We start from the raw sequence: 14,584 nt of genomic DNA, 5'->3' as shown, positions 1-14,584 counted from the left end.
ATTTGTGGGCTGAGAGCCAGCAGGGCCATGCAGTAAGTGGCTCATGCCAACCTAATCAAGGCTTTTTCGCAGAACAGGGAGAAGAGGCAACATGCCACACCTACAACACCCTATCCTTATTGTCGTGCCATCATGCCTGGCGCGGTGGACGCCTCAGATGTTTTATATTCCAGCAACACAGTCCACTACCTCGCCTATAAACTCCGCGCCACTCGTCAGCATCAGACAGGACTCATGTTGTTCCAGATGTTGTCTGCTTTTGCCATAGCAACACCATAAACAGGATATAACATTTGATCACAACAAGGGGAAAGAAAAGGACATCTATACACTTACCAGCAGCCTCATGGTAGATTGTGCTCCGTCTTGTAGTCCTGTCTTGCGATGGCTCTTTATAAATTATTTTTAGGGGCCAGTGACTAAAGACGCACGCTTTCAGATGGAGTCTGAGGAGGGGCAGTCAGCGCATCTTGGCAGACCACAGGGAAGGAAGGGAAGTTGCCATTTAAACACCATGAGGCTATTAGGGTTTCATCGGTAAAAACAAACACATAAATAACCATCGACTCAACACTCCTTCACCTCCAGGCCCTTGCTCCGACCTTGTTTTGCTGAGGACAAGGGTTGGGCCTGGAGACTCGGAAGCAGGTAGTGGAGGGAAAGCTTTTTGCTTTGTCGGCCTGATGTTTAGACATCCTGATCCTCCCAGCTCCGACAGCGGGAGCTGGGATGGGTGCTCCGCACTGCCGAAAGTAAAGTGTAGATGGCGTGTGCTGATGTGCGAGTCCCAGGGCTGTTATCTTTCCCGTTAGTGATATCTTGGGTTTGGGTCTGCTATAAAAAGCCTTGAGGCACAGCCAGACAATGCAGAGCCCCGTCTGTCTGCACCCCTGGACATGGACAATTCCCTTGCGCTGGGACGTCGGGGAAGGTTCTTGCTCATGGTGAAGGGACAGCAGTGGGCAGCGGATGTGGCTCTCATTAGAGACACCCACAGGTGCTCTGGGCCAGGAAGCTGTGCTTACGGCCCATCTACTGGCTCAGCTAGGCTCCCAGGCCCCAGCCCAGGGAAACAGGTTGGAAGCTGGCACCTGCACAGGGTGAAATGCTGATTATCACCCTAAAGAGCAAACCAAGAGTTGGGAAGGTCAGGCACTGTGAACACCCCACTCATGGTAGTCCAGAGGACGTGGCTTCCTTTAGCATGCATTTCAGCAGGGTCTATGGCAGGGTGACTGGTGATTCAGCCATCACAGAGACACCACGCTGGAGGTCCCTCCCAATCCCACAAACCTCACCAAATTCAAATGCAAAAACCTAGAGCTCTTGGTTCAGAAATTTGGTTCACCAAAATCAGACATCCTAAGGAAAGTGGGGCAGAGCAGGTGGAGACTTTCGAGCCCAGACGTCACTCCACACGGACGTGTCTCTCCCCATTGCTAAGAGTGAAAGTCTGGCTTCTGCCCTGTTGAAATGGATGGCAACGACTCTGACTTGGTCTTTCCCTCGTGTTTCTCTGGAGCAGACACAATTCAGACGTGCACAAAGCAGAAAGTCTCAGGATCCAATGCAAAGAATTCCCCAAAGTGAAAAGGAGCCAGCCATGAAAGGAGCAAGCATTTCCAGGGACCTTCCAACCAGCAGAGAGTGTCACGAGCATTAAATGAAACTCCAGCGGGGTGGGACCAAACGCCACGGTGCAAATCTGAAGTAACTTGTTTGGAGACACTGCAAAAGAGCTAAATCCACGTCAGGGACTGACGTGCATGTAGTACGGCGGGGAACAGGGGCAAAGCGACAGTCCTCGCACACACTGGCAACGCTGGCAGTCCCACCTCTGCCCCAGGCCTCCCAGACCTAACCACAGCTCCTGCGCTGGCTTCCAGCGCTTGGCTATGCTACATTTCCAGACAGATGCTGCTCACTCAGGTGGTGAATTCCTGCCTAATGGGCTCATCTTCCCTCACGGATGACTTTCAGGAAGGGCACAAGCGTAGCTCAAAATCATGCCAGTTGGCAAAACAAAGTAATCAGGTCCACAAAGCAGTACAGAGGGGTGCAGCGTCTCCAAGGGCCGTAAATTTAGAGCAGGTGCAAAATCTTCCCAGCCCTCCTTCCTGCCCCAAATCTCGCTGCAACACAAAGCTTGGTGTGTTAATACCTGCATTTAAACCCAGATCACGATCTTCACGGAGACTTGGGGTATCCTGTGAGGCCTAAGAGAGCTGGATGACCGAGTTAGCTCATTGCAAGGACTTTCCAGCCTAAACATTTTACACTCCAGGTTTTGAAAAGCCAGCAGATTAACGCCAACCCTCAAATACGTTCCAGCGCCATCAGAGAAACCATCTGGGCACAAAAACACATGGGCAGCCTCAGTAGTTATGGAGACTCTCCACTCTCCAACAGACCTCCCTTGGCGGTTACCAGCAGTCCACATGGGCACTGCCACTGCCCATGTTGCTCTTGGTTGGTGAAGTGGCAAATGCCAATCTCCAAAGCTACCAAGGTGGAGCCTGATCAACTACAGAAAAATCAAAATGTCATTTAAGAGGCAGCATTTCTTGGTGGGGTTAATGGCTTTCCCAGCATGCCAGTGCCAGAGAGCATCCTCTGCCTGCTCTGTCACACTGCCAACGTAAACACTGACATGTTCTTCCCTGGAGCAGCTCAGAGAGCAAGAGCGATTCCAAGCAGCGACGAGACTCCTTGCAGGCAGCAGAGGCGGCCGTGCACTGTTTGCCTTTAAAGGCAAAATTTGGTGAAAGCACTGGAAAGGCCGAGCCCACATCGCATGGAACATTGATCTGCAACCCAGTTGACTCATCTCACGACAGGCTCCACGGCCCAGCTACAGCTCGTAACATGCAATTCGTCTGCTTAACTGCCAGTGATTTGTCCCCTGGAAAAGACGTTAAAGCCCAGGTCTCTTCTTAACATGTCAGCTGGGATTTGAAGGGCCTGGGTCAAAGGCAGAGAAGGCCATGCAGCCCCGTGACAAAATAAACTCTTGGGTTCTGTAGGCAGCAGAGTGCTTAGCGCCTTCACAGTAATCCTATGTGATCTACACAACAAAGAGCAACTCAGAACAACTCACAAAGACACTCTCATGGACCCAGAGGGACAGATTTCCATCTCCAGCTCCCTCTGTGCAAAAATGAAGTTTATTTCCTATCTGTGGAGACTCTTTACCATCTTTAATTTTCCCAGAGCCTGATGAAGGATGTTTGTGAGCCCAAAAGCTTGCAGAAAAATATATATTTTTTGCAATTTCCTAGTTGGTCTAATAAAAGGTATCATTTCTGAACCAACAGTTCTAGACTGTTGCACTTCTAGTGCCTTAATGGCATTGGACCTGCCTGAACCTACACTATGCTCCCTGTATCTGGACTGTTATTTGGTAAGATGCTCTGCAAAGCTGAGCATCTGACAGGTTGTCTTTGGATGGTGGCTCAAGTCCCAACGCTTTAGGCTTTCTTTACCCACCAGTGCCTGGTGTTGCAGAACCAATTTAACCCAGTCTCTTTGTTTGCAGGCACTGTCTCATTGCCTGTGGGTACTGGCTCAAGTGACTCAGGATTCAGGTAGGAAGGTGTCAGGGATCACACTGGGCAAGATCTGATGGGGTTCAGACTCGAGGTGCCATTCCCATGGACACTTCTGAGCCAGGTTCAGCAGTGCTTTTGCCACGGGTGCAAGCGATGCAGCAACAAGGAGGCGGAAAAGAGCTTTGCTTCAGCTCTTGGGGACTGTACAAACAAGAGCAACAGTCAACGCGAGAGGCGGTTGGGTGATAATGTGTGCGAGAGGGAGGGCAGGAGGCAGCTTTACCCTACACCCACCTCCCACTCCTTTGCACTGCTTCACACATCATTTCCATCTGCCTCATCACGCATCCAGGCCTATGACACCAACTGGTCCTGCACCAGATCCTGTTCTCAGTTACGCCGCTCCAGCTGGCTCTGATGAGGTGGCAACATTAAGATCAGAATCTGGCTCCCGACCTGTAATGCGCAGCGTCCCACACCTCGTCCGTAACACGAGTAATGCTCCTGAATGAGAACAGGCAAAGGCAGCGACGTCTATGAATGGACACCGATTGCCAACACCGTGGATGCCTGTGGCGTGGAGACATGCGCTTTGAGCTGTGGAAGTGGGCTTCAAAAGGTGGTGCCGAACTTACTCATAAAGAAAAAAAAACAAGTTTATTTTTCTCACAAGAAGCACATAAAATATACAGTACACTTTTACAAACCAAAGTAAAAAAAAAAGTGCATTATGCATCCCCTACTGCAAAGGTACAGTACAAAAGATACTGCATATTTAAATATATAAAAACCAGACTTAAGAAATACACCAGAACAAAAGGAACATGGATATCGTCAGAGTACAGCAATGCACTGAAACAGCGACACAGCAGTCATCTGCCCTTTCACGTCTGGAGTCTGCCTAATGAGGGCACTAGCTGGGGAGCTGAGTCCACCCTTGGGTGAGGAGAACAGGCCAACATTTGGAACAAGAATGGAGACATCATTGAATTAAAGAACGCTTGAGGCCAAGATGAGGTGCTCTCTAAAACACGGAATGACAACGACAACCAAGAAAAAAGAAAAGAAAAGAAGCATAGGCTGGAAATAAGGTGCCAGTTTGTGCATTTCAGATCTGATGGTGGGGCACACCTTGGCTGAGATGGCATTTGCAACACGCCCCCGAGGAATGATGGCCTTCCGTCTTTGGAACGTCTCGTCAAGCTCTGCACGCCGGCCTGTGCTTTCTGCAGCTATGCATAGATGCATCGAAACAATGATGGGGCAACAGAGACTGGGATCTGTCTGCTCATATGCCCTGCTATAGGGAAGGGGAATCTGATAGTGGCTCTGTGCTCAGGAATGACAGGCGTCACACAGGGAAGGTACGCGCAAGTAGTCATGGTCCGACTGCCACTAAAGACACCGCAGCACCAGAACAACAGCGAAGCAGCAGAGTTTGACAGCTCGGCAGAAAGATATGGTATATGTAAACTATTATTAAGGCACTCAGTTGGAAAAGAACAGTTACAATACACGGGAAGGAAAGGAAACAGCTAACTTCTCATGCAACAAGTCTAATGCAGCCGGCAGGCATTGCATCTTTTGGCTGCAAGAACTCTGGAATGGCATGCTAGGGCCCTCTATGCATAAAACGGCTTTAAAAAAAAAAAAAAAAGAAAAGAAAATGAAGAGAAACAAATTAGCTACCTCTCTAATACTGACAGTATAGCATTGCGCTAAGCAGCAATGGGGTTTCAAGCTTGATGAGCGATGTTGTAGAAGTGGTGACACAGCCATGGGCAACCAGACGGCTGAGTTCAAATCACCACCTGGGAAGAGCAGTCAATGGGAGAAGTACAAGGAGAAGTAGCAGTCGAATTTGGCAGGCACCCAAGAAGAAAACAGGAAGGAAACACTATATTCACTTGTGTCTTAGAAATCCTTAGGGCTTCAGTTCTAAGCTCCTCGTCTCGTAAGAGCAACAGCGGGTCGGTCAGCCAACGGGATGGTTGGGAACAAACTCTGCAGTGGGACATTGTTCGCTGCACTGAAACGTATCGCGCTACACTGCAATACGCTCTTACTCCCCAGCGGATGGTCCCTGCCCTAGCAATGCGGAGGACAGGGTGTGCGTATCCCCACAGTGGGACATCTCAAGCAGACCCACTGAAAACAGGACAGTCCTAGCCTAGGAGCTTGCTACTTGTTCTTCAAGCATGGCACTATTTAAGGACCCTTGAGGGTTATTTGGGTGAAGAGGGCAGAAACAAAATAGAGAAACAGGATATGGGAAGAGACACATTAAACATAATACAAAAAAGGCTAGAATCTGTCCTCCAATGCCACAGGCTTGGGCAAAAGATGCTACAGGGCTGAGCTGAAGAAACACCTCCCTGTAGCAAAGAAGGAATGGGTCAGTGATTTGCAAAACTTGAACAACTGTGTAACCAGCTCTCACGGCTCCCATTGTACCCCAGCTGTTGTGCTGCGCTCAAGCCTCAAGTACAATACTTGGACTTTGGGGGAGCTGGTGGACATACTGACAACATACATACCTTCGGTATGAGCCATTTCGCATGGGCTAACAGGCTTTGAAGAAACACTGGCAGACGTCAAGTACCTGGTGAGCTGTCTCCTTTGTGCCCACCACCATCCCCTAATCCCCCCAATCCATTTTTCACCTAGGTGTGAACAAACATAGGAAGACAATTAAAATCTACGACATGCGTTGGGACCTAGCAATGCACCCACGGTACCTGAACATTAGGCATATAACCATGCTGATATTTCTGATCTACCCTCAAGCCCAGATAAAGTGAAATGGAAATGTCTTCACTGGGGTGGGAGACGGCAGGTATGTGCGCCAGGGAATTCACAGTGTAATGGACTGAACTGGTCAGCACTGACTTCAGAAACACGTCACAGAAACAACAATTCAATTAAGTCACTCAACGCAAAAAACTATGGCAACCACAGCATCGAGAGACATGCCTGTGCAAAACGCACAGCTGAAGATTTGTAGCCAGCAAACAACAGCACAGAGCAGCTAAGGGAGAGTCCAACTCTCTGAGCCAGGACAGTTTTCTCCAATACCAAGATAAGCGCAAACCCCAATGTTTCACACCCCCAAAAGACCCTCACAGTGCCACTCGCTGGCGATGCTTTTTTGCTTTGCTAACATGAAGCAACCTTCCCTGTGTGAAATGGTAAAGTGGCAGTGAGCTAAGGATGAGCGTGCAGTGTTGGCAAAACCAGCTTTCACATGGAAACGCTTAAAATACATTTCTGGCTCACACCCACCTAGCCACTAAAACTGCATAGTATGAGAGATTTGTCACCAAAGTTAACCTAGGACATAGGATTTAGGCCTTTTTTAAAATGCTACCCTAGAGCAGTTTTCAGAAGCATGTAAGTCACCCAAGAGTTCATGTCCAAATGACTTGCAATGAGTCTGAGAAGCTGCAGCGACCAAGGCATTTTGGAACCCGGAACTTAGGTGCTTCACGACACTTTTCTCTGAATTTGGCAAAAATACAGAGCGCAATGGTGTCTTTTAAAAGCAGACTTCTCCACGGCAGGCTGGTGAGATGATTGTACTCGACACGGCATCCGTGGACAACTACACTGTTGTAGTCCGCTGCCACTGGAGCAGCGCGAGAGGATCGGCATACTAAAATATTGATCTGGACCAGATCCGCAATGGGCTGTGACATGGTAAGGGTGCATCTACACCACTGCCATGATGCTCCCAACAACTCTGCCGGCAGTCACACCTTGCCTTATTTCTGGCTTAAAGCAAGAACAGGTGGATGGGACCTTGCTTCTTGGCGGTGCTCTAGGGAGCACCATGGCAACTGTGGACGTGTCATCGCCCCTTTGCTGAGGGACATTGAACTCAGGCCCAGTTGGGTCCCTCCACATATCTCACTTGTTTAACTCATTGTGGTCAGCGCCGTTTTCACATTAATTTGCAGGACTGCATCCCAAAGTCCTCCGATTCAAGCGCTTCACTGGGAACTGGAAGAAGACCCAAACGGGAACAGAATTTCAGGGCAGTCTCTACACTCGTGACAGACAGCAGGCCTCAGCAGCAGGTGAAGGAAGGAGCTGTACAGCCAGGGGCCTGGTCCTGTTCTGCTGAAGCTAATGAGTTTGCGGGGCCAGGACTGAGGCCGCAATGCCTTTGTCAGCAGGCGAAGCTAGCAGCTCCACGTGGAAGAAGGAATGCTTGTTAAAGGCTCGGGACACTGTTCTAGCTTTTGGCTTATCCTCTCTGAGTTATTGCAATAGTCCATTGAGGTGAGGTTAGCAAAACTCCCCCGTCCTGGCCTTTGCCCCAACCTCTACCGTTGGAAGGACAACGCGAGACCAGCGTAGCCCGAGGGAGCAGCATCCGAGAGCAGAACTTAGTTTTTCAGAGCGACTGGGAGGAGGCTGCTCACCTTGGGCAGCCCCTGTGCTGTGCACTACTGACACAGAACAGGAGCGAGGGCACGTTCCCTTCCACGCAGCCCCACCACCATCACAATTAATAACCCCCTTGGATTTTGCCTAGAAAGGAGGTTGACAACCATGCACTTTCCTGAGCTAGCCCTGCTGCTGCTGCTTTGTAGTACTGCTGCAAACTCCAGGATGCAGGAACAGTTCTACCAAAAATATAATATTATATAAAATAAACAAAATTTGCCTAATACCGCCTTATATGTCAAATGCATTGAACACCAGTAAGCCTGGCTGCCGCCTGTCACAGCAGGACGCAAGTCAGTAATCATCTTATCGCAACTCGTGCCAGCAGCAGCTCAGTGCAGTAGGTTCTCCAAAGCACAAGTACAACACTGACTCCAGCATCACATACATCTCACAATGCTTCATGGTCACCTACTGGCCAGGCTCATTCTTATTACTGGGACAGTCATAAACCACAACAAACAGCAATAATACCTGAAGAACAAGACACCTTCTCCATTTGAAGTTCAAAAACACGCAAGCCTAGATGTCACTCCATTATGAATACGGGACTAGGACAACTCACAGGGACCGACTGGTCAGCAGATCACTTGGTCAACACGAACACAGCTTTACGCTCCTTTGCATGACCTCCTAATGAGGATGAACTCAGTGCAGTGAAGCCTACACCCTCCATGCTCATTTGGGTCTTTACAGTACATGTCACACACAAATGCCTTTCAAAAAAAATGTTAAATATCCTGCAGAAAAAAAGAACCAGCTCCTAAAAATAATAAACCAAGACCAGATATCAACCAGAACAGAGGTAGTGTTTATGTCACCATCTATGGAGTTCTTCACAAGTGCCTGTTGGAATGAAAGACTTGTGCTATGTTTGCTTTGTGCACACAAAAATAAAATAAAATGCTGTGATCAGTTCTTTTGTTGAGACTTTCAAACAGAAATTTTCAGCATTTTATATACACGTATATAATTGCAACATTATTATACTTGGCAAACAGTCCTGGGAAGTGTGGGTCAGAGCAGTAGGCAATCCACACGCACAAAGTCCCATTCCAAGCCATGCGCTATGGTTTCTTCCTCGTGCTGTTCATTCCAATCAATCAGCGTCCCCTTTCCCCCCACCTGCGAGGAGAAAGAGGTTGTCAAATGAATGACTGTTACCGATGATAAAATTGCATTGGATGCAGGCCGTAAATGTTGATTTAAAATAGACAGACAGACAGACAGAGAGGACAGAACGTGTCAACTTTTGCCCATCCAAAGCGCGCTCTTCAAGTTGCCCATAGTTGACTTTGCTACAAGTTTGGAGCCTACGGCCACGCATCTCAGAGTGGCCTGCGAGTCACAGAGCACGGAAGACTCGCTCGAAATGGCCTCCTTGGAGTCCGTCAGTGTGGACACGTCCATGTCGCTCGATAAGTCCTCGGAGGATAAGTTCAGACAACCCAGCTTGGCGAGAGAATTGGACCTTTTCAGGGGGGAGGAAACAGTCAAGCCAGCGAGCCGAAGCCTGGTTTCGATCTCCTGAGCTCGCTGTTTCACCAGGCCGGGTTTCCCACGCACGCTGTGGATACTGTCACTGCTGGAGCTGCGGGTCAAGTTGGAGCTCCGGGAAGAGGAGGGTGTGTAGCAGATGGTCTTCAGGAAATCCCTGGTGTAACTGCTCATGTGCTCCAGTCGGCACACGAGAGGGGTTGAGGTTTTCTGCAGCATTCCCTCGAAGGAACATTTGGCCTCTGACTTCTGCACGTTGTTCTCTGCGCCATCGCACAGCGAAGACGCTGGCCTAAGCAAAGGCACCGGGCCTTGGCGGGCAGCCGAGTCTTGGTTTTCTTCCAGCGGACCCATGTCAGGTCTGCTCAAGGGGCTCTCTCGTACCAGGGCCGAGGTTTCCAGTGGTGCTCCCTGCAGCCGCTCCAGCTCTTTGGTATGCTTCCTAACCAAGCCTGCCTTCTGGAGCTGGATCAGGGACTCCTGATGCTGCATCAGGTAACTGTTAGCAGTGGGCTTCTCCAGTTCTTTGCTGAACAGCAAATACTTCAGGTCCTTGGTTGGTTTGACATCCTTCCTGGATAGGGCCTCTTCCTTCAAGGCATCAGGGTTCAGAGGGCTCTTCTCGCCGAGCGAGTTCCTTCTGGCAACCAGGGCTTTGACAGGTGTTTTGGTGGCATCTTTTGGAATCCCGCTGGGCTGACCGGCCACAGATTTGCAAGGACTGATGTCCGTGACACTCATCCCCTCGACCAAAGGAGGCACGATGTCGAGTTTAGCTCTGATTGCTTCCCCAGGCCGCAGCCTGCTTGGCATTTGGTCTGGCAGGTGAGCAGTCAGGTGGGAGAGAAGCACCGGCTGGGTGCAGATGGTAGAGGTGCGGTGGGCCGCGGCCAGGTTCAGCTTCTCATACTGCTCCCCAAAGGTGTCCGGGGAGGCACGGGCTGCGGAATACATACAGTCAGCGCAAGACTGGTAGGAAGGCTTGACCTTGCTGAGGATCCCAAATATGGCATCGTGCTAAGAAAGGAAAGAACAGGCAGAAAGAGGTCAGATTCACTAAGCTACTGGAACAGGACAGAGGGGAAAATAAGGCAGCCTGGCAGGTTGAAAGGCAAGTGGCAGAAGAGGAAAGGAATGGCTGTGAGGCCCAAGGGACTTGGAAACAAATCCTGGCTCCATTCCTGCTGCAGTCTGGGACACGACTGCCACCAGCGAGTAGCATCTGGAGCGGAGGAAAACCCACCGTTTCAACGGATGGCCACAAAGGAGGTCGGTCTGAGAGGCTTTATAGCACATCGGTGCGGCCCCACGTTCCCTGGGGTGACCGGCTCCACAGCTCCTACAAGCAAAGCAGCATTGGGAAGCGCTTCTATGCGGAACAGGCTCAACCCGGGTCAAGCACTACGACAGGAGCCACTACTTCCAACCCCAAATGACCAGCGCCAGAAGGATGAGCAGGGCGGTCTCATGCATGCGAAGCGGGGCATGTGAATCAGCCACATCCTGGTCCCATACGCACCTCAAAATCCTCCGGGCAGCTCCGCTTGCTGTTGTTGTTATTTAGGTTCTCTCTGTTGAGCCGGCTTTCTTCCCTGTGCACGGACAAGCGCCTCTTCCACCTCTCCGTGGGGTTTTCCTCCCGGGAGCTCCCTTCCCCACCATCCACTTGCCCAGGAGCGTTCCAAGCCTTCTGGATGCTCAGCTCCAGTTTCTTCTTCACTTCCTTCTCACAGAACCTGCTCAGCTCAGCCAACGGTTCCATGCTCTCCTTGGCCTTCATGGGATCCGCAGGAGATGCTGGAGGAGGAGGCTGGCCTGCGGGTGACTTCACCTGCTCTGAAATGGCATCCCGCTCCAGGTCCTCCACCTGGAAAAGTCCCTCCCTGTCACCAGGCTGCTTGTTTTCCAGCAGTGAGTCAGAGAGGTGCCGGAAGCAGTAGCTGAGCTCCCCAGCCTCTATGCCACCTCGGTTGTCCAAGTAGCTGGACGACAGAGGCGCGTCCAGGTCAACCAGCCGGTTTTCCAGATCGATGTCCAGACTTTCAAGCAGGAAGGCACTGGACCCTGGGGAGCCGTCTGTGCTCGGCGGCAGGTTGCTCTCTGCCTGCTGCTTCCACAGCTTGTTGTGGCGCTGTTTACTGGTGGGGGGGAAAGGAGAAGACACGAGTGACTGCAACAAAACTCATCATACAAGACCCACCCCTCTGGAGTAAACGGGCAACCGCAACTGGATCCCCCCATCCTAGAGGGCAGTGGCAGCACTAAGCGGGCTGGAAGCAGCAATCCAGCTGCAACTTAGGCCCAGCTGAAGGGTGAGTGGGACATTTCAGTTAATTCAAAGGAAGAAATGTAATAGGAAAGCAAGGGCCCCAGAGCCCAGCAGCTGTGACTGGGAAGGCCTGGAGCACATCAGCAGTTAGCATGACCCACTGCAGGAATACCAGGCACAGGCACCCACAGAGAACAGTGTGCCTTCATCCAGAAGGAAAGACCTTCAGCAGGAAAAAGGCTTCCAGATGAAGACACCTGAGTATAACTTGGGACACAAGGGGCTCAAGGAGAAACTCCTGACTTCAGGATTTCATCTAAAGCACGAGTCCTTGAGACCAAAGGTAGCTTGAGACCTCCACTGGGGATATACACAGGGTAGATGAACCCTCCTGAGCTGCCCCTCACACCAGAAGCAGATGACCCTTCCAATAGCTGAGGCACTCTCACCTTGCACAAGGTCAAACGGCAAATTCAGCTGCAGCAATCACTCCCTGCCCCCACCCAAAAGAAACAGGAAGTTATGCAGAGATGAAGTTTCCACTGAAAGTGGCCTCTAACAGCTGGGATTTGAAACCAAGAAACTCGCTCACTCACGCTCTTCGTTGCCACCTTTCAAACACAGCTAGCTGGCCCAAGAACGCTGCCAGCCCTGGTGGTTTACTCCCCAGCCTGGGCTACAACATGTATATGATCCTCACATCTGTGCCTAAATTAAACCCAGGTCCTGACCAGCATGGACAGAACCTAACATCTGCATGCTGACTCAAGAGAAACCCTTGATGCTACTGAAACTTTCTGCTTGTTATTAACATTTCCACAATGGTTTTTGCCCAAAATAGCTCCTGAAACCAAAAACTGTTTTTCCCTGGAGACTTTTTTGCTTCCCATTTTCTGACCAGCTCTAAAAATTTTAAACTGTTTTTTTCCTTTTCTAATTTTAGCGGTGAAGGGACCCACCACACACAATGGTAACTTGCTACCTGCTCCCCGGGGAGACGTTCTGATCAGCATCTTACCTTGCATCTAAAATGCCTTCATACTCTGACAGCTGTCTCATGAAACCCGCATTTGGTCTTGCAATGCTGCGTTTTTGCTTGACATAATTGTAGGCTTTTTCCAAGGACCAGCCAAATTCCTTCATTGCATAAGCTATGACTGTAGAAGCAGACCGACTCACACCCATTTTGCAGTGCACCAGACACTTGGAGCGATTTTTCCTGGTGGAGAGGGAAAAAGAAAAGGAGACTGTGTCTCAAAGTCCTTGGCTACTAGGTTTTACTGTCATGTCCTGAAACAGGCAGCAGATGAGGACTTGCTCTCTCGATCACAGCACCGGAGGAGTGAATTGGTTTGGGCAAAATGGTCCAAAAAAAAGATAAACCTCTCACCAGGAAAGAGGGGATTTGGAGAAGGACTGCACCTAACAACCACACTCACCTCACCGCAGTGCAGCCCGAGCTCCCTCAGCCTGACTGACCTTGTCTCTGAAAATGGTGGGCTAGCAAGATGGTGGCCACCCCACCAGACCTCCAGGGCCTAGTCACTGTCCTCCATGGCCCCTCTGTCACTGTCACTGATGCAAACCACACAAACCCAAAGGCTTTGACTCAAACCTGTGGTCAAGCCTGAAGACAAGTAACAGGGGCAGAGAAAGCCCCCAAGAGCGCTGTGCCATGAATTTGAGAGAATAAAACCTCTACAGTCTCCACTCTGCCTGAGCCCTTTACTAATCATGAAGTCTCAGTGGATGGGTGGAACCAAGGTCAACACCGAGTAAAACTCCCGTAAACCCGGTGATGGGGTCGTAACTGAGGGAACAGCTCAGCCATGATAAAGCACAGGCTAACAAGGTGTCATCGTTAAAATCTCTGCGGGGTGCGGAGATGAAGGAAAACCCATCCAGCGATAAACTACATGTGTCGAGGCAAGAAAAACTAGAGTGTATCATGGCAGAACCCAATGGGTTTGGGTCGCTCACTGTTGCAGGGGAGACTGCTCTGTTCGTTCTAGTCTAACGCATCGTTCAACGTTTTCTGCGACAGAACTCTCCTTCCGGCTTACTCTTTCTTACTAAGAATAAAAACACCATTTCTTCCTTTAAAAAAAGAGAGAGAAAAAACTGGAAACAAAACCCAAAAACTGATGAATAAAAAGAAAATGCCCAGGCTAATTCTGGGAGGTGGCAAAGAAGTTAAACATTAACCATTTCCAGGGACCAGACAGGGCATTTGGGCATTCCAGGGGCCTCGCAAACTCCCTTCTCAAAGGCCTTTTGCAAGAGAAGGGATCTCAGAAATCTCTTCATTGCCTCACAAAAAACCCTGGCAATTAAGCAGCAAAGAGAGAGCGACTTAATTGGCACGGCAGTAGAAAGCAAAGCTCCTTAAACTGACATGGTAGTAAAAGATGCTGAATAAAGGTATTGTGCCAGAACGAGGGGCAGGGAGCTGGGAGCACAGAAGAGTGCTGGGGACACAGGTGCTGAGCTGAGGAGAGAGGCACAACAGGTCAAGGAGTTTCCCGGGGTACACGGAGGTGTGGTAAGCCCCCTGACGAACAGACTCCTCGCTCCCGCTAACCAGTAAGAGGCACCACAGTGGCATCTGGTCGGCTTGGGTCAGCATCAACCTTTGCAATCGCCTCCAAGTGCTCAGCCAAGCCCTACCAGCTACTGCATTTCCCCTCCTGCCTACCCTCGAGGGTTGTCTTCCAGCTACAGTCACATGAGGACTCAAGCCTACTCTCTCCACGGACACCAACAGGTCCTTACCCTCACCCCGGAGATGATCATCCACTTACTTGGCCTTGTTGATAAAATG

General features: G+C 50.2%; 1 protein-coding gene across 4 annotated transcripts in view; it reads right to left on the bottom strand.

The window, feature by feature from the left end:
- Positions 1-4,186: 4,186 nt before the first annotated feature.
- Positions 4,187-14,584, bottom strand: part of SSH1 (slingshot protein phosphatase 1) — a 50,532-nt gene continuing 40,134 nt past the window's right edge. For 3 of the 4 annotated variants that reach the window (XM_019507199.1, XM_019507200.1, XM_019507198.1), the window contains exons 12-14: positions 12,782-12,982; positions 11,014-11,632; positions 9,029-10,511 (exon numbers count right to left, since the gene is read on the bottom strand). In XM_019507199.1, the coding sequence (XP_019362744.1) occupies positions 9,243-10,511; positions 11,014-11,632; positions 12,782-12,982 (2,089 nt within the window). In that variant the 3' untranslated portion in view covers positions 9,029-9,242. Of the gene's footprint in view, positions 10,512-11,013; positions 11,633-12,781; positions 12,983-14,584 lie in introns of all 4 variants that reach the window. The other variant, XM_019507201.1, reaches the window with a different exon arrangement.

Source organism: Gavialis gangeticus, unplaced genomic scaffold, assembly GCF_001723915.1.
Source record: "Gavialis gangeticus isolate Ggan-Ray unplaced genomic scaffold, GavGan_comp1, whole genome shotgun sequence".
NCBI lineage: Eukaryota > Metazoa > Chordata > Crocodylia > Gavialidae > Gavialis > Gavialis gangeticus.
The sequence above is the reverse complement of the archived record's forward strand: the minus strand, read 5'-3'. Positions and strand labels throughout refer to the sequence as shown.